Below are 24,896 nucleotides of genomic sequence, written 5' to 3'. Positions count from 1 at the left end.
ATGCCATTTTACCACAGTTTAGTTCTCAGGTGATTTTTTTAAAATCAGATTTTTATGTATATTTTTTAAAACTTTACTGCAGGAAATGGCAGAGTGAGAGTTAATGTGTTACATGGAGGGAAGAACAGTCCATTGGGGGTTAAATTGCAGAGTCTAATGGAATAATAACTGGTAGCACCATCTGCTGGCCTACTTCCGCAGAAGGAGTCAGTATTTTTAACGACATCTCTAATATTCATGCTGATGCATTTTGATGCTTTGTGCATTCATTTCTTTCTGTGCTTTGTTGGAATCTGGCTATCTGCTTACAGCTATTGAGGAAACTCAGCTTTTTAGGAGTGTTTACAGCCTTTTTCATATCTAAATAGGATGAACAGTAGATATAAACTTGCCAAGGCAGAAATGTGTTGATAAATCAAAATGTGTATTTGTGGAGGGTTGTGCATCTCTTGGTTGCAGCTTGCTAAATAGGCCATTTAGGAATCTTCTTTCAATGCTTTTTTCTTGAGCACTGCCTGGGGTGGTGAAAAAGCAGAGGGCAAGCCTTTGTCTGACGCCAAAAATGTCTTCAGTGAAGAGGCCAAGAGGAAGGGTAAGTGAAAGCCTGAATGAGTGGGAGGAGGAGGGGTTCTTTGGGCTAAAAGGCTAATGGGATTGAATAACCTTCCTTATTACTGGCTGCTGCTACGGGAGTCGTACTGCATCGCCATCTTGAGCTTGTTGCTGTTTCCTCGAGTCTTGGTTATTTGTTATAGCCTGTAGGCCTTAAGGTGGCATTTTAGTGAGCAATTCTAAACCCTCCTTCCTTTCCCAGTGCTGCAGCACTGCTATGAAACCTTTGATGAGGCAGGTATAGAAAAAATATCCAGTGAAGCACACTGGAATCAGCATGAAAATGTGTTTGGAAATTCCTGATGGTTTTTTCCTTTGGTATAGTCAGAGGCATGTTTACGGGTAAGAACATAACAAAACTGTGATCTAAGTATATGTGGATGAATGCGTGTTTGAAGAGGAAATTCTTTTTAAAATGCTCTTGATCTGCTTCCTGTGATATTGCTAAATATTAATAATTTTAATGTAAAACTGTAAAACTTGTTTATTTCCCAAATTGCTTGAGCAAAATAATTATAATATAGAAAAAGAAAAAAAAATTTCACATTTAACTCTTTCATGGGAAAACTAAAACTTTCTCTAATTTTAAGTATGAGAATGTCTGTTTACTAACTAGCTATGTTGCTGCATTTAAATATTAAATGATTTCAGGTTCTAGTCGTAAAGCAGAGGCTTTATTTTTCTAAAAGTCATAATAAACTGTATGGAGTAATTCTAAATTAAAATTATTTAAAAATTTATTAATGTTCAGAATTTTGGAGGGAAGAGGAAAGAAAGACTTATTCCAAATGCACAGAATATTTATGGGATAAAATTTGAATCAACTATCTTTACAGGACAAAACTTGAATCAACTAACCAAGAATGCTATGAAAATATCAATGAATCTATATTATTCTTCTTTAACCTTCATTTCTAAAAGTAGCAATTGAGCTGTTTATATCTGTACTAATTTCTTGATAAGCAAAATGTTTTAAATTTGTTTGTAGCACTCACATATTTGCTAATGTAATTTTACCTCTCTAAACATAATTTAAGATTTTCAGATATTTGTGACAATTGTTTTAGATGTACTTTGGTATATTCTATAAAAAATATTTTTATTTCTGTAGCCTCCATCTTCCAAGAAGAGCGATGGTTCTGGGACATATACTAAGTTGCAGAATACCCAGGTGAGGGTCATGTCTGAGAAGAAGCAGAGAAAAAAGGTGGAATCAGAAAGCAAGCAAGAAAAGGCTAATCGTATAATATCAGAGGCCATAGCAAAAGCAAAGGAGCGTGGGGAACGCAATATTCCACGAGTAATGAGCCCTGAAAACTTTCCTAGTGCTTCAGTTGAAGGAAAAGAGGAAAAGAAAGGTAGAAGGATGAAATCCAAGCCAAAGGACAAAGACAGCAAAAAAACAAAAACGTGTTCTAAGTTAAAAGAGAAGACAAAAATTGGGTAAGTTGTTTAAGAATTAAATTTAATTCCTTTCAATGTGTTGTTAAAGTTCAGCCTGTCCAACTGGACATCTACTTTTGATTTTGGGTATATTTACTGCCATATTTGAGTTTTAAATTGTTGGCTACTATGTGTGCTTTATTTCATTGCCGAGTGAATTAGATAATATTCCAGGATCTCCCAAATTTTATGGTTCTGTGAACGTAGAATGTAGAATGTAGCTTTTTGTATGTTAATATTATTAAAAGGGATTTAAAGTAGTAAAATATTTCAGTATATGAATCAGGAAAAGGATAAAAACAAACGAAATCCTTATTGCTGTGCCAGTTTCATATTCACTTTCTTTACAGAGCATGCATTGAAATTCTTTATAAGATTCTTTTTCTGTTGGTTGTACTTGTGCCTCACTGAGTACCTCATAGTTTAGAAACATGAAATGTAATATTTTCTTAGAAAACCACAACTTAGGACTGAATGAAATGGAAAAAAAAAAAAAAAAAAAAACTAATAGCATATAAATCAACAATAAGTAGCTGCCAGTTCTTACTGATTTACTTCCATATAGTCTGATTTACTTTATGTAATAAAGAGGCCAGGTGAGGATTAATGCTCCAAGAGAATTATAAGGACAAAGAATTGCTCTAGGAGGATACATTAATCCTATGTATTTTACTGCTTATCCAAAACATTTTCAAAAAATAAAATACGGTAAATGTTATAATTTGCTTTATAGGTGTATTTGCTTAGCATGCAAGGGTAAGCATAACTAAGCCAACATAGTTTAGAATTGTTTTTTCAGGACTGGTTATTTTTGAGGACTTTATGTGGAAATTTTACATAAAGGGGTCAATCTAAACTTTTCTCTTTTTCACAAAAGAGTCCACAATAAAGAATGTCTTTATTGTGAAAATCTTCATTTGCTCAGAAATTGTTGATATATTATGTAGATATTTAGAACTAATGCAATTTTATAAACCAAATGAATTCTTAGCATTTTAAATGTAACCACCAGATTATTTAGTTTGGTCCTTATGTCATTCAGGTCCAAACTATTAAATAATATGGGCTCTCTTCTTATAATAGATTAATAATAATATTGATTTTGCATTTTATTTGCAGACAGCTAAAATGAAATTTGAAAGATTTGTACTTCTTTTATTGTTTTTTTAGAGGTTTTAGGTATGAAAGTAACTTATTTTTCCAAAGCTCTGCCCAGTTTTAATTCAGGAAATCCCATATTTAGTTTTTTGCTGCACCAAAATTTAATATAATTAAGGGTTTCCAGTTTTGACTTGTTCAGAGATCTAGACAGAATAGAATACTATTTGGAAGAGTAACGTTTTGAAAAACAATGCATAAAATGAGGAAATTGGTTGATAAACTTTTAAAAGTTACACTAACTGTTACTTGCCTCAAACTTGGGAAGGAACAGCTAAAGGCAAAAGATACCAGAAGTAAATCTAGTTTAAGAAAAAACATTGTACATAAGAGAAAACTAGAAATAATTAAATTAGAGAGAAACACAGATTTTTAGAAAAGTGAATTAATATAGTAAGGGGAGTAGTAACACTGAAGCGGAGTACTGACTCGTTTTGTGATATCTGTATTTTTGTTAGAAGTAGGTAGATTATTCATATTAAATTATTTTAATATTGCACAACGTTGACCAATTTTTCTAGAGGTAGCAAATTCTAGAAAACAAAATAGATAAGAATTGTACTAGAAATGATATTTTTTCTGTTTTGGCTAAATACATGGTAAAATATTGAGTAGTTGCTAGAAAAGAAAAATTGTTGAAAATATAGGCCTTTTTGATAGAGGAATTTATAAGTCACAGGCAGATAAGTAGAATTGAAGTTTGTGTATGTATTACTAAGCTGTTAGAGTAAAACAGTATCTTAATCATTTATATCAGTCAAAGACAAAAATTATTGTCATGTTGGAGGAAAAGGCATAGTTGGAATAAATGAAATTCACATACAATCTAGAATTCCAGTATTAGCCAATAGAAATATTTCATTACTGTTCTTTCCAATAAGCCGCTATACTTTGTAATTTTGAATTTGGTGAGTTTTAAATTTTTGGGTGAAGAATCATTTAAGTAAAGTTCAGTTGCATCATTTCAACTAGCACCATTTTATATTAAACATCTCATTTAAAATTTTTTATTTTTCTATTAATTTTAGGAAAATTGTGCTGTTCCTAATATCAAATTATTGATATTAGTTAATTAGGAAAGCAGTGCAACTTAATCAACATCAGTGTAAAATATAAATTTTAAAAGTAATGGCCGGGTGCGGTGGCTCATGCCTGTAATCCCAGCAATTTGGGAGGCCGAGGCAGGCGGATCACAAGGTCAGGAGATCGAGACCATCCTGGCTAACACCGTGAAGCCCCATCTCTACTAAAAATACAAAAACAAAATTAGCCGGGCATGGTGGCGGGCACCTGTAGTCCCAGCTACTCGGGAGGCTGAGGCAGGAGAATGGCGTGAACCTGGGAGGCGGAGGTTGCAGTGAGCCGAGATCACCCCACTGCACTCCAGCCTGGGTGACAGAGCAAGACTCTGTCTCAAAAAAAAAAAATTTTTTTTAAAGTAACTAAATTTGTAAACAATAATTTATGGTTGATGTCATCAGGGTTGGTGTTTATTTAACCCATATGTGTGATTTGATGTAATCTAGGAAGACTAATCTGAAGAAAAGCAATACTGCCCCTGCTTGCTAATGTGCTTGAAACCTTTTCATTGTCACTTTTATAGATTAACTTTTTTTCCAGTGCAAAGAATAGAATGTCCTTTTCAGAGCACTTTCTTAGAGTCTCATTTCATTTTTACAATTCTATGAATTAGAGTGGGCATGCAGTGTGATAATGGGATTAAATTCTTTGGCTCTGGAGCCAGTTGCATTTGTTCAGATTCCAGTTTCATCACTTACAAGCAGTGTAATCCTGTACAAAAAGCTAACATCCTCATGCTTTAGGTTACTCCTCTGTAAAATGGGGATAGGACAGTACTTGCCTCATAGTGTTATTTTGAGGACTAAATCAGTTAATAACATACAAAATAGTACCTGGAATATGCTTAGTGTTCAGTAAATGTTATTCATTGTTTTCTGACAACATAAATAACATAGCTATTTAAGGAAAAAGCCAAGGCCAGGAGCCACACCCCTTCCTTCAAGCCCACACTCATTCAGCTACCTCAGTTCTCTTTCCATTAAGGCTCTGTTCCTAAATAAGATCAGCTTAAAAATTAAGCAGGAAAACACAGTTGCTACTTGTTAAGGGGAATAATAGATTAACTTATTAATGGCTATTTTGACATGACTATGCCTCTGTTGATCAGGTTAGCCAAAGTAGCATTTAGGATAGATAAATATAGTTTGAAATGTGCCTGGAGTTTGAGGGAGTTGCTCATGGTTATGCGGAAGGGTGTGAGTTGAAATGGAAATGGCAGGTGCAAAATGAAGGGTGAGGTAGGCCTGGAAAATTTTATCTGCTTTGGTGTTTTTTATGATCTTGGCAGTCAGGTTCTAAAAGCTGCCTTTCATACAAAATAGTGAGTATTCCTTCAGTAATAGTAGGTACATAATAGATGCTCCATGAATGGAATGGGATGAGTTTTATGGGATGGACGGATGGATGGAAAGAAGGTTAAATATTAAATGATACCAACGGTTGAACTTGATCTGTTAAATTGAAAACAGAAATGGCGGCTAATCCATTCATAAAACCACAGGGATATAACTAATAGTTTAGTAATATTAGAGAGTTAGGATGAATTTTACAAATTTATTTTAGAATCTAAGACTTCCAGTAGAATTTTCTTATGGCCCTCTTTGGTTTTAGATTATGGAATGGGATTTCACATGATTTGATAGAAGTATTTTTAAACCTATGATTTATTACTTTGACATTTAAATTATGTTTCCATGTTGTCAGTTGGAATTTACTTCTGTTATAGATTTTCTGGCTGACATAAGTGGAATGCTTTTGGTTACTTAAAAATGTTCTCATAGCCCTGTAAATTTAATCAGTTATTGTCCTTTATGATTAAACTCTTTTCCTTTTTGTATTAACCATAATTATCCTTTGTTTGTGTTACAGGAATAGTAGTTGTCAGGTACTACAAATAGCTTTTAGTTAAAACAACATGTCTAAATTTGGAGATATTTATCAAACTCTGTTAGGAATTAAGTATAAGTCATGTTATGAAGAAAAACAATAAAACATCAATTTAGATCTCAAAATGATAGTTGTGTCTGTATTTGCCTCCAAGAAGAAAGGAGGAAAATACCATTGTTAATTACGTGCTATCATATATACGTACATACATGTATAGGTGTGTATTTTTAACAAAACTAGCATGTATGTCCACATGTATGTCTTTAGAGAGACATTCTTATCTATAAAAATCTAAAGGAAAAATAAGATGAACAAAATCTGAGGGAAAAATAAGACATATCATTAGAAATTGTCACTTCATGGTTCTTGTTAATAAAGTGATATATGAAGCCCTGCTTGCAAGGTTTTCAAAATAATAGGAATTTTGAAATAATATATGCTCGAATTAAATATAAATGTGTTAATTGTTTATTGGTGTATGATAAACGAAAGAGCAGTTGTCAAAATGCATGGTTTAAATTTATTATGAGTTTTTTATTATTAGGCATACCATTAGTAGTCTCCCTGTAAGTTCTACGGTTTTTTTAAAGCCAAGCAGATAAAATGTTTTGCTGATTTTACTGCTTGCATGTAAATTACAAAACTTAGTAAAAATCTGAAGCATCTTTATCCTCAGAAAGAGTTGATATGTATGTAACTCATTACGAATTTCAAATAAGATTTACAGTTTCATTTTTAAGAATGGTACCTTTATATGAATCATGCTAGTAAGGTTTATCATTGACAAATAGATGTACCACATTTTATTGAATCTAAAGTGTCATCGATTATAAAACAGACACACCATGAATTTTATGTGTCAGTAGAAGACAAATATTGCCAGTTAAAACTGTGGCACGTCATTGATTATTAAATAATTCCTGATTGCAGAGATGTTAATACGTAAAAAACAATACATATCTTTTTTTTTTTTTTTGAGACGGAGTCTGGCTGTGTCTGGAGTGCAGTGGCGCATCTCCGCTCACTGCAAGCTCTGCCTCCCGGGTTCACGCCATTCTCCTGCCTCAGCCTCCCAAGTAGCTGGGATTACAGGTGCCCGCCACCACGCCCGGCTAATTTTTTGTATTTCTTTTTAGTGGAGATGGGGTTTTACCGTGTTAGCCACGATGGTCTCGATCTCCTGACCTCATGATCCTCCCACCTCTGCCTCCCAAAGTGCTGGGATTACAGGCATGAGCCACCGTGCCCAGCCAACAATGCATATCTTTTAAGAATTCAACTGTGCTGATAAAGTATTGGCTGATTAATACGTAGCTAACAACTTGGATCCTTATTTCTTACTTACACATTAAATACATCAGTAAATTCAGCCTTTCTGAAAAAGGATGTCCAACTTTAAACAGGAAGTAATAGTCCAAGTTCCCAAAAGCTTATAATACAATGTAACATTTGCATATTTAAGGATTACAGTTTTAACTCCCTTTTGAAACTTTTTCGTTTTTCTAAGATGAGTTTAAGCTTGGGGTCTTGAGTTGAACTTTAAATGGGCATCATTTCACTGAGTGTGTGTGTGTGTGTGTGTGTGTGTGTGTGTGTGTTTTGAGTTTATATTTGAGGATTTAAAAATAGGCTCAGTACCTTTCACTGGGCTTGCAAAGAAAAAATAATGTGACATTGTATTTTTGCCTTTTTTCTTCTCTTATGATGAATTGGATGTATTAATTACAACAAATAGACTAGTTGGGTAAGATTCATTGTTTGTCCAATTATTGCAATGAGAGAATCAACAGGGGGCAATTACAGATTGATGCAGTGTAGAACACAGCTTGTTGCACAGCAAGTACTACTAACACTTGGGCAGGATTGAAATAAGTGCATAAATTACATCTGAAAATCAAATATAGACATATTAAGTATAAACATTGTGGTTTTCTACTGCCTATACTTATCAAATGAATTTACATTTCAAATTCATACTTTAGTTTGAAATTGCCCTTTGCTGTCAAAAACAACCCATGTTTTGATATTTAGGTCTTTTCCTTGCCTGAGTATCTGTTGCTACATTTTGCTAACATTGATAACAGATCCTTTTAATGTTTTTAAGAACAAAATTTGCATAAAGCTTTTTATTATTAATATATTCTGTATCACTTTGTTGCTTTCTTTGGGGATATTTCTCCTTAGATTAGCAAACTATCAGTTTATTTGAAGCATGTATTTATAATGAAATTTTATTTTAGAATTAATATAGTAAACTCTTTATAATCCATGATGGAAGAATGGAGTGCTCTATAGCAATCAGGTGTTTTGCTTAACTGATTTTATTTTTTCTACTACTGAAACATCTGATTTCCTTCAGATAACATTTATGGCTACCTGTTGTCATTGTATAGATAATAGAGATTTCTGATTTTATGGAAGTCAGGTAAATTTTAATCTTTAAAATTTACTAAAAGATAATATAGTTTCATATTTCTCTTGTCATTATGTTTATTGATATTAAATATCTGTTAACTGGTTGGAGTATATGTGTCATTTTATTTTAAAATCAATAAGATATGTTGGAAATCATAATCTAGGAATAAAGGGATCATCTTTTGGAGCTGAACACTGTCTGTCTGTATGGTGGGACCAATACCTACCTGCCTTGCCTATCTCAGAGTTTTTCTCAGAATCAACTGAGGTACTTTAAGCAAAAGCACTTTAAAATTTTAAGTGTTCTATAAATATAAAATAGTTGTATTATTCTGAATATTTGTTCCTAGAGTTTTCTACACTAATTTTTACTCTCTGAGCCAGTGGTTCCCAAACCTGGTAGAGCACCAGAACTCTTGGGGAATATTTTAAAAGTCATATTAGAGTCCTCGTTTTTAGATCAGAATCCTGGGTTTGGGACCCACAAAACAACTGGTTGGGTTATTTTTTTCTTACTTTTATTTTGAAGTAATGTCAGAAGTACAAAAATAGGTCAGAGTTCCCTTAAGCTCTTCACTCACCTTCCTTAAATGTTAACATCTTATCAACCATAGCACGATTATCAAAACCAGAAAATAAACATTTTAATAATCCTATTAACTAATCTGCAGACCTCATGCAAGTTTTGTCAGTTCCTCTTTTTTTTGTTGGCCAGGATCCAATTCAGAATCCTACATTTCATTTTGTTGTCATATCTCCTTAGTCTCCTTCAATTTAGGATAACTCCTCAGACTTTTTTCTTTTATGATGTTTTCATTTTTGTAACATACTGGCCAGTTATTCTGTAGAATGTACATCAATTTGAGTTTGTTGGGCATTTTCTCATAAAGAATCTGTAATTTATTTTATTTTTGAGACAGAGTCTTGCTCTGTTGCCCAGGCTGGAGTACAGTGGCGCGGATCTTGGCTTACAGCAACCTCCGCCTCCCAGGTTCAAGCAATTCTCCTGCCTCAGCCTCCCAAGTAGCTGGGATCACAGACATGTGCCATCACGCCTAACTGATTTTTGTATTTTTAGTAGAGATGGGGTTTCGCCATGTTGGCCAGGCTGATCTTGAACTCCTGACCTCAGGTGATCCTTTCTCCTCGGCTTCCAAAAGTGCTGGGATTACAGGCGTGAGCCACCACACCTGTCTAGAATCTGTATTTTAAATAGCTTTCATGAAGCTTTCCCCAAACATTTAGGCACTGCTGGTCTGATACCAACCTAATTAATTGTACCTCTGTAATATTACCTAGATACCATTTTAGAATCTATAATAAATTGGTAAGATTTACAGTTTTCAAGTTCATTGTAAATAACTCTATTTCTAAAGTCTCTCTCTCTAGATAGATAGATCATTTTATTTAAAAAAAATTATAATATTTTAGAATAGGGTTTTACTTTGTTTCCCAGGCTGGCCTCGAACTCCTAGGCTCAAGTCTTCTCCCACTTCAGTCTACCAAGTAGCTAGAACTACGGGTGCATACCACTGCGCCTGGCTTATACTCTTTTCTTTCTTTCTTTCTTTCTTTCTTTCTTTCTTTCTTTCTTTCTTTCTCTTTCTTTCTTGCTTTCTTTCTTTTCTTTCCTTCTTTCTTTTTCTCTCTTTCTTTTTCTTTTAAATTACTGGTTTTTTTAAATCTAATTTTAAAATGCCACCCGAATTAACCCAGAATTATATCAGTCAAAAATGATTTCAGAATTGACTTTTTTCCTATCATAGAAATGTACCCTTTTTAAATAGAAAAGGCATGTGTAACATTTTAGACTTAGAAGGTTTAGTAGGGAAATACTATATATCTGAAATATCTCTTACAAAGTTAGAATCTGAAAACGATTTTTGCGTGGGTTATTAAAAATGACTAATGAGTTCATGAAATAAGATGCTATTCCAGACATGTAGAACAATGTTGGAAGAATAATACAGAATATGTGGAAAATAAAGTGAAAGTTGCTTTTTTGTTTTTAAGTAAAATTTTCAAATAATTAGTATAACAAAAGGCTTATCTGAGGTGTGATGGGAAACATTTTTATCTAACCTAACCCCACCACTAAAAAGGGCAAGTGTTTAAGATTTATTTGGTAGTTAGTATTTATTTATTAGTATTTTCTAGAGATTTAGGTAATATTTATCTATAAAAATGTTTAAGCAGCTTAGTCCTTTGTCCTTAGAGAATCTTCATTTAATCCCCTTATGCTATTGTAAAGGAATAGCGGAACCAGTTCATAGTCATTTGTAAATTTTAAAAAATATTTAAATATCTCTGCCTCTCATTTCATTGAAGTTTTTATTCATTGGGATTTGAGGCTTTAAGCAGCCACATAAGATATTGCATCAGAATGTGCATTCACATAATTCATTTAGCTTATCAAACATTGAAAAAATACCTTTTTAAGCAATATATGAAGGGTATTAATAGGCCATGATTTCCATTTCGTGGGAGATTGTTATTTAAACAACTACACTCTCCATGTGTTGTTCTCATCTAGAAACTATTTGAAAATATACATTTAAGTTGGAGATTGATAGCAAGTAGGAGGAAGTATCAAATATGTATTTTTACTACCCAGTTTTATTTAGTATTGTCCCTTACTTTGCCATTAAAAATCATCTGCACCAGTGCCTTAGGATGTAGCAAATATTCACAAGCAAAGTAATGTTTACCATTAGGAGGTGGTTCTTACTGGGAGAGGCGTGAGAGGGGGCTTCTGGGAAACTAATGCCTTGTTTCTTGATCTGGAAGCTGGCTACACAAATATTTTCTGTTTGAGAAAATTGAGCAGGACTCTTACGTGTGCACTTTTCTGACTTTGCATTACATTTTAATATTAGTAAACTTGCACTGATAGGGTTACGGAAAATGAGAGATTGGACTGGGTGCATAGTGAGGTTGTGATACCTATGAGATACCCATATGTATATGTGTAATAAGCAATTAGTTATATGAACGTGAAGCTTGGGGAAAAGATCTGAACTAGAGATAAGAGATTTGAGGATCTTTAACTTCTAGGTGGTAGTTAAGAATAGATTAAATGAAATCTCTCAGGGACAGACAGTATATAGAGAAGGAAGGCGGCTGAAGACAGAACTTTGAGAGAAACCAAAGTTTAATAGGCTAGCAGAGAAGAATTGTCAATGACTGAATCCTACGGAAAACTAACATTCAAGGCGTAGATGCAGGAAGAAGAGCCAAAATTTAGTAAAAGCAAGTTTAGTGAGAACCAGAAGACTCTTGTGTCAGGAAGCCAAGAAAGGGGCCAAAAGGAAACAGTTACACGTTAGGACTTAGTTACACGTTACGATTTTTTACAGTTCTGTTGGATTTGCCATTTTAAAAGTCTTTTGAGTCCTTAAGCATTAGAAGTTTAGGCTTTGGAGTGAGGCATACTTAGTTTCTGTCTCTATTCTTACTATTTGTGTGACTTTGAGCAAGTTATTTAACTTCTCTAGGCCTCAATTTCCTCTTATAAAATAATAGTACTTCCGTTTTAAAATTGTATGAACATCAAGTGAGAGAATGCATGTAAAGTCAGCACAGAGGCTGACTCATAGTAAACATTGAATAAATGGAAGCTATGAATATTAAAAGTAGTTTTAAGAGTTGAGATTATAGTTGGTTGAGGAATGAAACGGAAATGACTCTTTTTGAGAACTTTGGATACAAAGGAGGAAGAACGAGGTCATATGGGGTCTAACAGTAAATATAGCCTCAAGGGAGATTTTTATTTTAGGAAAGAAACTAGAGGAGGAAAAGGGACTAGAACAGAGAGGAAATAAGCAGTGAAAGTGGTGAGAGGGAATGAAGTATAACTATGGTTGGTTCCTTAATGTTGCTTCAGAATATCTTTGTGTTTCTTCTGACTTCCTGCTTCCAACATAAGCTGTATTTCTTACTGTTATTTACTTTCTTCACATATTCAGAACAGTGCAGGTGAGACTCCAAGTAAGAATTACCATTATTCTGTTGAATGTGGTAATCATACCAATACAAGAATAATATAGGGAAAAAGCATTCTATAACTTTTTCTCACCTCAAGTCTAGTCATCCAGTCAATAACCAAGTCCTGTTGGTTCTGCTTCCACAATAAAAAATTATATATTTCTTTACCTCTTCATCCACGTTCCCACAGCCCTAGATTACACTCTTTTTCTCTCCCCTGAATTGTCATTTGCCTTATCATTGGTTTCCCTGCCTTGCATTTCACTTCCTTGTCGTCACATTGCCCCCTTGCTTACGATTCTTATATCTTCCAAATGCTTTATTTTTTTTTATTTATTCAAAATAACTCACTGCCTATTCATTAAACATTGCTGCCAGTGATGAACAAGACAGATTCCTTTTAAATTCTTGCTCTCAAGAACTTAAAAGCTGCCCTTAAAATGTGAACTCTTGGTGTGTCATACAAGGCCTTCTGTGATCTTCACCCTTTCTGGTTGTCCAGCTGTCTGCTGCCTCCTTCTGGGGTACTCTGTGTATTCCTGTCATGCTATTACCACTGCATGTTCTCCTCACTCTTCTGTGGTGTCCCCCTACCTGGAATGTACTCTACCACTTCTTTCACTACCTGTTAAACTTCTTTTCATCATATCAAATGTTATCTTTTCTGTAAAGCCCCCTTCACTCTTCAATAAGCGTGAGCACTTCTTCCTTTGTGTTCACATTGCATCCTGTGCTAATCCCCACTTTGGCATTTTAGCTGTGATCATGGTCTAACTATGATACTTTAAGGTTAGGAACTGTGTCACTATATTTTCAAATCCTAGAGCCTAGGAAAGTGCTTGGCATAGAATAATTAGAAGTTGTTAGCATTAGTTGAGAAATCACTATGCATCAAGACTGTGCTAAGACCTAATATACATTATCCCACTTAATTCTCAGCAACAGCGGATGTAGTTATTATGATATCCCTATTTTCCAGGCAAAGAAACTAAGGCTAAAAGAGATCAAGTAATTTGCCCAATGTCTCACAGATAGGTACATGGTGGAGTCAGGGTTTAAATCTTTGACCCTGTGTTTTCAAAGTGCATGCTGTTAACCTCCACATTCTCCTACATTAATAAATAGTTGTTGAAAGAATTCTGATATCTTTCTGATAAATCATATCTGAAAGTATTGGGGAGATTTTCCATTTTTATAATACAGATATTTAAAATAGTACATTGCTGATTAATAATTACCGTGGTTTAAAATCATGCCCTGCATCTGCTGAAGCAGATAAGGAAATGTGAGAGTTATGTTTTTATACCTCTCATCAAGACAAAACCCACTTTCATTTTAGATAGCTCCATCTGGTGTGTATATATGTAAATATCAATATATACATAAACATACATATATAAAGATATACTGACACATACATGCTTTAGGAATATAAAAAAATAATAGTTCTTATGCTTAGGAACATACAGTACAGATAAGCCTTAACATAAATGAAAGAATTAAAGAACAATGAATTGTTAAAGTGCCTTAAGTAATTGTCTTTCTACTGTAGAGCAGAAGGAAGTAGAGGCTTTTAACAAATAGGAGGTTTCAAGGAATCAAGTGGAATTTGAATTTAATAAGTGAAAAAAATCTGTCATTCGAAATCTGCACGATAATAAAGTAAACACAGTTGTATCACCTCACAATTTTCCTATGAAAAGTAATCTTAAGCCTAAAAAACAAATGAAGACTTGACTGCCTCTTTTTTTTACCCGCTAAATTTATTTATTTGTTTGTTTGTTTGCTTGCCTGTTTGCTTATTTATTCATTGAGATGGAGTTTCGCTCTTGTTGCCAGGCTGGAGTGCAATGGCGCGGTCTTGGCTCACTGCAACCTCCACGTCCCGGGCTCAAGTGATTCTCCTGCCTCAGCCTCCCAAGTAGCTGGGATTACAGAAGCTTGCCACCACGCCTGGCTAATTTTTGTATTTTTAGTAGAGACGGGTTTCATCATGTTAGCCAGGCTGGTCTCGAACTCCTGACCTTTTTCCACCTGTCTCAGCCTCCCAAAGCGCTGGGATTACAGGCATGAGCCACTGCGCCTGTCCTACTTGACTGCCTTTCTGTGTTTAGAAGTACATTAATTGTACTTCTGAGTACATTAATTATACTTCCAAACATAGAATTGGATGGTGTTTATTCCATTAGAATAGAGTTTATGTTTTGAAAATGTCAACATGGATTTCAGGATAATTATCATCCTTGGTTGGACATGCAAGTGATATAAAGTGGAAGAAAGTTTATCATGACAATCTTAATTTAATCAAATTTAGGAAAATTCAAAGAATTCTTACTTTTTATTCTTTTCCTCTTGAAACAGCAAACTCATTATTACATTGGGTAAGAAACAAAAAAGAAAGAATGAGTCTTCAGATGAAATATCTGATGCAGAACAGATGCCACAGCATACATTAAAAGATCAAGACTCTCAAGTAAGTATTACAATTTTTTCTAGAAATGAAACACTGTTAGAATGATTTAGTTAGCGTAATATTGCCTTATAGATATTTACACTTTAGTTTAGAAGTAAAAATACATTTTGTAGTATGGTAGAAGTTGAAGGTAACATTATTACAATATGTCCTGGTAATATTACCATAGAATATTAGATGTGGGAGGAAACTAACATATCCTCTCCAAACCCCTCATTTTTCAGATAATGAAACTGAAGCCCAGAGAGGTTAACAATACAAAGTCCTTGATGGCTTTTAGCATGGAGGAGTATTTAGTCATATTATCCTGTGCTTATAGAGTTCTTTCAAATGAACATGATGGACATTGTAATTTTTTAAATCACATACAAATGACAGAGCAAATGGATTGAATCATTCCTAGAAATAATTCCTTTGGTCTGTTTCTGTGAAGAAAAGATAACTGACTATATTAAAATCCCCTAACATAGACAGAAGAAATACTATGCATTTTGCCTTCTTTTTTTTTTTTTTTTTTTGAATAGGTGGATATTCAAAATAACCCTCTGAAGTTAAAATTATATATAGTGAAGGTCATAATAATTCAGGCCACCCTCTGCTCTCTAATAATTAAAGTACGACTGTAGGCCGTAGGGGTGGTGGCAGTTGTGAATTATGGGGCCAGAAAGCCCCTGAATGGCCTTTCTTCTTCCTTATGCAGCTTCTTATCCAATGGGAGAGTAGTGGCTCAAGGCTCCTGGGCTGCTGCAAGAGTTGAGGTAAGGGCAGTGACTGAAGCTCCTAATATTACATGGCCTGGCTTTTTCATCATATGTTATCCTTAACTTAGGCAAACTTATATTTAACTTATTCCATATGATTAAATTTAGTTTAATTTTTGCTAGAATAATGCTGGCCATTTTTCCATTATGTAATTTCCAAACAATGAAATGGTAGGCTAGGTCAACGTGAACATTTCTTCCATGTTTTTCACTGTAGTATTAGGTTGTTTTGACAGGTGTGTTGCTTTAACACACACACAAAAAATGGTGAAGGTAAAAATATTTTCTAATAGTTATAAAATCTATATTATTGATATATTTGATTGTGTCATTAAATAAATGATGGAAAGATCCATGTAGCTTTTAACCACGTTGGAAACTAATTAAGGTTTGGAATCAGTTGGAAATCTAAAAATGTGATTTGGTATTTAATTTTGTTACCTTTAATCTTAATAGAGAATATTACAGTAGTCCAACTATATTTAGAGACCTAAATTAAAAAGAAAAATGCCCCTGCAACAGATTATACTATTAGGAATATTATAGGAAGCAAGTGCTATGTTAAAATAGTGAAGTACCATATTAGTCATTTAAAACATGCTTCTAACCTCCTATGTAAAGTGCTGTGGGCTGATCTGTTGAAGCCTTTAAGACTTAAGAAGCTAAAAATAAGAAATTAAAAGGGACAATTTATCAAGATTTTAAGTTGTGCTTTAAAAAACATTACGGAGAGGCCGGGCGCGGTGGCTCACGCTTGTAATCCCAGCACTTTGGGAGGCCGAGGCGGGCGGATCACGAGGTCAGGAGGTCGAGACCACGGTGAAACCCCGTCTCTACTAAAAAATACAAAAAATTAGCCGGGCGCGGTGGCGGGCGCCTGTAGTCCCAGCTACTCGGAGGCTGAGGCAGGAGAATGGCGTGAACCCGGGAGGCGGAGCTTGCAGTGAGCCGAGATTGCGCCACTGCACTCCAGCCTGGGCGACAGAGCGAGACTCTGTCTCAAAAAAAAAAAAAAAAAAAACATTACGGAGAAAGAAATCCAGAAAAAGCACATGCCAAAAATGTGAACATCAGATTCATTTTTATGTTTTTAAACTAGTGGCGACGTTCTATGGTGGAGAAAGATAATTGGTGAGAATGATACCTTACTTGGCTTTACCTAACTAATATGTAACTATGTCCTCTAGTGGAGTATAATTGATGGTAAAATCTTCTATAATCTCGTAATTCATAGACTTTTAAATTAATCTGTTAGGCAAAGTCTTTGTAGGATGAGGGAACAGTTTACAACAAGTAGCCTTCATTCTATTTGAGTGTACGTTTGTGAGCTCAAAAGATTCTTTGAGGTCACTGATTTACTGTTTACTAAAAACTAAGTGAGTTATCTCTAAGTACTAATAGATGTCTTAAGTGGCCAGAAAGGAAACTAATGCTGAAAACATCTAACAGAATTTTCTAAAAATGTACTGAACTATTCTCAAATTTCATTACTTAAAAGTGATGCCTAATGAGACATTGATGATATATCACAGTTGTTTATTAATTAAAACTATTCTTGAACATTAAGACCTATATGGTGCCCATAATAGAATTCTAAATATTCTTTTAGCCTAGTGTTAGAAATCCATAGAACTCCCCACTCCTAGATAATAATAAGTAATTCATATCCTTTTCAAAATAGGATGAAGGAAAATTGGGTTTCTAGTAGCCCTTTAATTAGAATTTTTATATGTCACCAGGCTGTGTTACTTTGAGGTTTGAAATGTCAATGTCTTCATGGCCAAGAGACATTTGACCCATCCTACATGAGGCATGGTGTTATCTAGTACATTTGGCTGACCATATGAGTGCCTTTCTTTCTCTCAGTATTTTACTACTCACAAGAGAAAGGGGCAGAGGCATGACTGCATGCATATAGTTTGTCACCACACTGTAGCAGTGACTCAGCCATTTTTGTCATGGCTATGAAGGTAAATTAAAGACTTGCCAAAGACAGGCAGAAACCAGAAGAACTTGTGGTTTATTTTGCTGGTTCCATTTTTTTGTAAGTGTCATGAAGTTACTAAATATATAGAAGAAATTGGACTAGAAAAAAGAAGAGAGAAATTTGCCAGATATTGAGCAATTGAACAGTTGGTTGAGATGCCACTACCCCCATGAAATGTCTCTACCCCATGAGATTACAAGGGAAATTTAAAAAATAAACCTAAGCCCTTTGGGATTTTGAAATTTTTGTCTTTATTATGGAAACACCAAAAGAGATGTAACTTTGTTTTTTAAGTTCTCCTTGAAATATAAAACTTTTGAAACAAATATTAGATATTTAGGGAGGTGAGTAAAGCCATGTATATTTGATTCTAGATTTAAAATTACTTAGATTATTTAAAAATTATCTTACTACACGTAATACTTTGTAAAAGGCTTAGTTTTGTGTGATGATAGTGATGTTTTTTATATTTAAGGAGAGCTACTAAAGTTAGTGAAACAGTTTCTTCTTTCATTCAAAATTATTTGGTAGATTTAATGCTTTCTTATTTTGTGCATTTCTTTTTAAATATGTTATTCTGCTTTAAACACAGTTTCACGTGTTTTGGCAAACACTATTTAATTTATTCTTCTAGATTTATACCCCCAATTAATTCTATACCCAATATTCATCTGATACACTTTTTAGGTTTTGGACTAAAACTGTGAAATTATTAATAGTTTAAATATGTATTGCCCAAGGTATGAAATAGTTAAATAAAACAGATAACCTTTTTATTCTTAACAATAGTTTCTAAAGAAAAGTAATGTAGTAATAAAAGTATTACTAATAAAATATATTTTGCCCAACCTGTGAAATAATTTTTTTAAAAAACAGACATCTCTTTATTCTTAATGATTTCCAAATTAACATAATAAAAGTATTACTAATGTTTGTTGTTTGAAATTGTAGGAAGTAGAACTGTAGGAAGATTGTAAGCCTGTGGCAAATGGCAAATTATAATCTTCCTCTAATTAAAAACAAAATAGGAAAAGATAGAGCATAGAGTGTCATGTTGAAAATTTAATATACAAAATTGCCAACTCTAGGGGTAATTATTTTCAAAACCTTTTCTTCAAAATAAATTATATAAATCTGATCCTTGTGGTTCATTACAGAAAAGAAGATCAAATCGACAAATTAAAAGAAAAAAATATGCAGAAGATGTAGAAGGGAAACAATCTGAAGAAGAGGTTAAAGGTTCTATGAAAATAAAAAAGAATTCAGCTCCTTTACCTGGTGAACAGCCTTTACAATTGTTTGTGGTAAGCATATTTGGGATTATGACTGCAAAACATTTTAAACCAACATAAATTCTATAAGATACTTGCATTGTTTTTCCTTCTAAAAATTGCTCTAACTTATCCTTCTGGATTCCATATTATTAGTTAATTGAGTCATTCAAATTAGAAACCTAGGGATTCATCCTCTCTTCGTTTTCCTTTGCCTCTTCATCCAGGTTGTACTACACTTTCTACCTCCTAAATATATGTTCTTGAAATTCTTCAAACTATCTTTTCTGCAGAATATTTCTAAATTAGAAGTCTAATCACTTTATTTTTCTACTGAAAACTCCTCTAATAGTTTCCTAAACCTTACAAAAATAACGACACCTTTTTAGCAGTGTATAAACCCCTTTGTCTGGATTTTCTGGCGTTGTCTCCTGCTACTTCTCCATAAGCACTTAGTCCTCTGTTTTATGAACACGTTTGCCTGAATGCCATATGTACTTCCCTCGTCTATGATTTTTTAAGTCCCCCTTATATGCAATATGAGCCAACCACTCAGCCACTAGCTGAATACCTTGGGCAAGTACTTATTTAACTATGCCTAAATTTCCTAATCTGTGAAATGGAAATGATAATAATGAAGATAATAGATTAAACTAATATATGTAAAATGCTTAGAATAATGACCAGCACCTTAAAAAGCACAATATGTTTGCTACAGAGATAATGCAGGTGATGAAAAGGACAATGACAATGATTTTTTTTTTCATTTTTGTATTTCTAACATGTAACATAGTGTCTGGCACATATGCTGTATAAATATTTGTTGAATCGTAGTATGTTCATCAACATACAAAGTGGCAACTAAAAGATCTTTCAGAATGTGTTCTGTCACTATTTCTTTCCTCCCTCCCATAGGAGAATCCAAGTGAAGAAGATGCTGCAATCGTAGACAAAATTCTATCTTCTAGAACCGTAAAAAAGGAAGTAAGTACTGGTACATTACATTTTACACTTCATATTCTGTGACCTGTTTAAAAGAGTCACCATTACTGATTTTCTTTTCTTAGGTATCACCTGGAGTGATGATTGATACAGAAGAATTTTTTGTAAAATACAAGAATTAGTAAGTATTTGAGTTAGAAAAATCAAAGAAAGATGTTGATTTACATATAAATTAATATATTTAATAAATTAAAATTATGATTTTCATTTTATCCACATTTTTATGATAATTTTTATTGTTTATACCTGCATAACTCAAGAATCATTAAAAAGTGAAAAGGGCCCATTTGAAAACCTTTCATGTTAAAATTGAGTGGTTTGGCCAGGTGTAGTGGCTCACATCTGTAATCCCAGCACTTTGGGAGGCTGAGGTGGGCGTATTAGGAGGTGAAGAGATCGAGGCCATCCTGGCCAACATGGTGAAACCTCATCTCTACTAAAAATACAAAAAATTAGCTTGGCGTGGTGGCATGCGCCTGTAGTCCCAGCTACTTGGGAGGCTGAGGCAGGAGAATCACTTGAAGCCGGGAGGCGGAGATTGCTGTGAGCCGAGATTGTGCCACCGTACTCCAGCCTGGCAACAGAGCGAGACTCCGTCTCAAAAAAAAAAAAATTTAATTTTTTTTTTATTTTCCAGAAAATGTTAATTATTAACATCAAAATGCAGGAATCTTTATAAAATATGCTTTTATAATTTATAGACAGCATTCATTGTATTGTTGAACTTTTCGGATTTTATTGTCCTTATAAAAGACATTTCTAATCTACCTACAGTCCCAGCTATTGTGGAGGTTGATACAGGAGGATCTCTTAAGCCTAGGAGTCTGAAGCCAGCCTGGGCAGCATAGTGAGACTCCATCTCTTTAAAAAAAAATTTTTCTTTTTCCTGATCTTTAGGTTTTTATGTCAGATGTACACAATGAAATGATTTGACCTTAAAGTTTTTAATCTTAATTTTGGATATAGGTCAGTTAACTCATAAGAGTTGCTAACTGGGGAAAAATCACTTACTCTTCTTTTTACATATTTTCCAACTTTTCTTTGTACCTCCATGAAAGCGTTTTAAATCACATTAGTTTCAAAACAAGTTAGCCTTCTGATCACGACAAAACTGTTATAGGGAAAAAATAATAGATAAATCACATCTTGCGATTAGACTTTTGATCATTTTACTGTTCTGTTTCTATATGGCAAATTGTATACCTTTACACTACGACCTCCTTAGCATATAGTGATCACAATTACTTTATTTTAGAAATGATATGAATTCTATTAAAGTTAAATGATGAACTACCTATTTGAAAAGTTGAAGATAATAGTTTATATTGGATGTTATGATTTAAAATACATCTTAAAATGGTTATCTGTATCATTCTAATATATTATTTTTATAAAAATTTTAGCTCCTATCTTCACTGTGAGTGGGCCACAGAAGAGCAGCTTTTGAAAGATAAAAGGATCCAGCAGAAAATCAAACGATTCAAATTGAGACAAGCACAAAGAGCACATTTTTTTGCAGACGTAAGAAAAAAATAAGACTATTATGTGTTAGTCTCTGAATACATGTAGCATTATTTATCAAAAATTACACATTATTTTAATTCTTAGACTTCCCATGTTGATATTTGAATACAAATGCTACCTAAATATAGTATTTTTCTCTTCTCAAAGTTAGCTTGGAAACCATTTGAAACAGGAACACTGGTAATTCAGAATGGTAGATCATGCTTGTATTTTTAAATTAGCATATATTTCAACACTTAGAGTTGAATGTGAGTATGATAATATTACCAATAATATATCAGCAAAGTTATTCAAGTGGAGGAAGTGGTAATCTAGCAAGTAAATGGAAAATAAGATTTTTCAGTACATGAAATATATTGCATATTTTCTATACCAGCTTCATGTATGTGAACAGAACCTCACTGGAAAAATTTACCTCTCTAGGCCTGACTAAACGGTCTGATGTTCTTTCCTGCTCCAGATTTTTCTAATAGACTCCTTTTAGAGCAGTTTTAAATTCTTAATTTGAAAATTTTAAACTTTTTCTTTTAAACAAAATAGTCACAAAAATAATACAGTGAATTCTCACATTTATTTTAGCTAGATTTCCTAAATGTTAACATTTTACCATGTTTGCTTTATCATTTGTATTCATTCTCTCTGTATCTATCTCTGTCATACACACACATCTTTTTCTAAACCATTTTAACATTGCAAACACTTTAGTATATATTTCCTAAAAATAACCATATTCTCTTTCATAAAAATAGTAGGACATCGATGTAGTACTATTATCTCATCCACAGACCTTATACATATTTCACTAATTGTTCTATTAGCGTTTTTATAACAAAAAGAGTGCGTATGTGTGTATGTGTATGTGTGTGTGTGTATTTTTATCTGGTCCAGAGTCTAATCCAGCAGCACATGTTACATTTAGTTGTAATATCTCTTTTAGTCAGTCTCCCTTTGTTTTTCATTTCTTGGACATTTTTAAAGAGTACAGCTCATTAATTTTGTAGAATGCACCTCAATTTGGGGTTGTATGAAGTTTCCTCATGATCCAGGTTAGGCATTTTTTAAAAGAACACCATAGAAGTGATGCTCTGTTCTTCCAGTGAATGATATAAGATGGTACATGATACCTCTCTATCCCAGTACTGGTGGTTAATTACTAGATTAAGATGGTATCTGCCAGATGTCTTCACTACATAATTACTATTATTCCATTTATAATTATTAATTTCACCTCAAAAATGTGGGCTGGGTATGGTGGCTCATGCCAGAAATCCCAGCACTTTGGGAGGTCAAGGTGGGAGGATCACTTGAGGCCAGGAGTTTGAGACCAGCCTGGCCAACATATGAGACCTCCATCTCTATTTTTTTTTTTTTTAAATGATTCTAATGACCTGTCAGTTTGTGGATGCTGGGAGGTCCTCTCATCACCTTAAATATCTGTCATCTCTTCACTATGATCTAGAAGTTCCTAATAAGCTGAAGATTTTAGAATTAATTAATAATCATTAAATTTTCATTAAGACTAATTAGGGGAGAGTCGGTGAAGAATTTTAAGTAAAGGAGCGATATATAAGATTTATATTTGAGAAAGATTACTCTGGGGACAATGTGAAAAACAGATTAAAGGGAGGTGAGACAGTAGTTGGGGTTGTAAAGGTTTGAGTAAGAAGTGAGGATGAGGAAGGAGGAACCAATCTCAGAGTTAAAAGTAGAATCTGTATGAATTGGTGACTTACTAGATGTAGAGGGTAAAGAAAAAGAAGGAATCTAAAGTGACTTCTTCATTTCTGGCTTGTGTCACTGAGCGTGGGCTATGGAGAGGAAGCTCTGTTACCATTAACCAGTTAGAAAATGCAGGAGGAGGTGTGGGTTGAAGAGTAAATGAGTGCAAATGAGTTTGAGGTACCTCAGTAAAGTCTGCAGTCAGCTCAATAAGTGGGTCTTGAACACAAGAACCATCAGGTAAAGATAAAGTGTGTGTGAGACAACTGAGAAATGAGCATTCAATGGGATGATGCATGGTCTTCAACTCTTGCAACCTGAGGAAAAGCGTAAAGGAAAGGTATAGAGGCTGCTTTCAGGAATTTTTTAAAGCACGTATCTTCTAGAGTACCTTATTTTTTAGTACTATTTGGTTTTATTATTTATAACATTATTCATGATATCCTAGCTATCATTTGGAAATGAAAATGGAAGAATTCCATTTATTGGACATTTAATTGAAATCAAACTTACAAGGTCTATAGTGAAATGCTAGTAAATTTGTCCTTACTTTTATCATTCCACTTCTTTGTCAGATGTCAATTAAGTTACCTTTTAATTTTAGATGGAAGAAGAACCATTTAACCCAGACTACGTTGAAGTAGACAGAGTATTAGAAGTCTCTTTTTGTGAAGATAAAGATACTGGTGAGGTAAATATTTGGTAAAAAGATTTTTTAAGTAAGAAAAATCTGAAACTTTCCAAGTATTAAGACCTAGTACTTTATTCTTTGTTTAAACTATTTCTTACTAGTGTCTTTTTCAAAATGGTAAAATGAAAAAAATTTTTTTACAGCCTGTTATTTACTACTTAGTAAAATGGTGCTCACTGCCATATGAAGATAGTACTTGGGAACTAAAAGAAGATGTAGATCTTGCAAAAATAGAAGAGTTTGAACAACTGCAAGCTTCAAGGCCTGACACAAGACGTTTGGTAAGAACCTGTTTTAGACAGCTTTATAAAATCTTAGCACTTGTTCATGTAAGTTATGATATTGCTAATAATTATATAATGTTTTACTTTTATTTCTTTTAAACAGGCTTGTTACTATGTGAGTCTAGTTTTGGGAGCCAAAGCTTAAGAGGGAGTTTGTATGTGAAAAGACAGGAGCAGATTCCTTTTTGATTAGCACGAGAGTGAGGAAGGCTGCCCTGATAAACATGGAGATGTGAAGTAAGAGAAGGAAATGAATTAAATATTCCATAGAAGAGATCATATTGTTTTATAATAACTATTTTCTGATCTTCCTAGTATTATTTTCTGGTCTTCTTACTTTATTTTCCAGTAATGTCCATAGGCTGTTAACAAAAGCATATCAGTTTACCCCCATTCCTTTTACCTTCTAAATGCTATTCCTTGAACCAAGAAACAGAAGCGTCACCTAATTCAGAGAGGAATGAGTCAAGGAATGTTGTAAAAGAGAAAGATTTTCTTTTGGGGTAGGGACTATGCCTTAGTGGTAATATTAAGCCTCATTGAATAAGCTATGTCTTTAGATAAGTGATTCTCAGTCAAAGCTGCATATCAGAATCTCTTCTGGA

At 33.7% G+C, this 24,896-nt stretch overlaps 1 protein-coding gene across 20 annotated transcripts in view; it reads left to right on the top strand.

The window, feature by feature from the left end:
• Positions 1-24,896, top strand: part of CHD9 (chromodomain helicase DNA binding protein 9) — a 278,999-nt gene that overhangs the window by 156,650 nt on the left and 97,453 nt on the right. For 17 of the 20 annotated variants that reach the window (XR_010114408.1, XR_008649331.2, XM_055232971.2 and 14 more), the window contains 8 exons: positions 1,724-2,055; positions 14,941-15,052; positions 18,958-19,104; positions 19,987-20,055; positions 20,139-20,194; positions 21,477-21,594; positions 23,921-24,007; positions 24,151-24,288. Coding sequence is in view for 18 of the 20 variants with exons in the window: in XM_055232971.2 (XP_055088946.1) it covers positions 1,724-2,055; positions 14,941-15,052; positions 18,958-19,104; positions 19,987-20,055; positions 20,139-20,194; positions 21,477-21,594; positions 23,921-24,007; positions 24,151-24,288 (1,059 nt within the window). In the remaining 2 variants the exon portion in view is untranslated. Of the gene's footprint in view, positions 1-200; positions 593-693; positions 955-1,723; positions 2,056-14,940; positions 15,053-18,957; positions 19,105-19,986; positions 20,056-20,138; positions 20,195-21,476; positions 21,595-23,920; positions 24,008-24,150; positions 24,289-24,896 lie in introns of those variants that run through there. The other 3 variants (XM_055232983.2, XM_055232984.2, XM_055232985.2) reach the window with 3 other exon arrangements.

This window comes from Symphalangus syndactylus, chromosome 11 (genome assembly GCF_028878055.3).
Source record: "Symphalangus syndactylus isolate Jambi chromosome 11, NHGRI_mSymSyn1-v2.1_pri, whole genome shotgun sequence".
Lineage (NCBI taxonomy): Eukaryota > Metazoa > Chordata > Mammalia > Primates > Hylobatidae > Symphalangus > Symphalangus syndactylus.
This window is presented reverse-complemented; position numbering and strand designations above follow the sequence as displayed.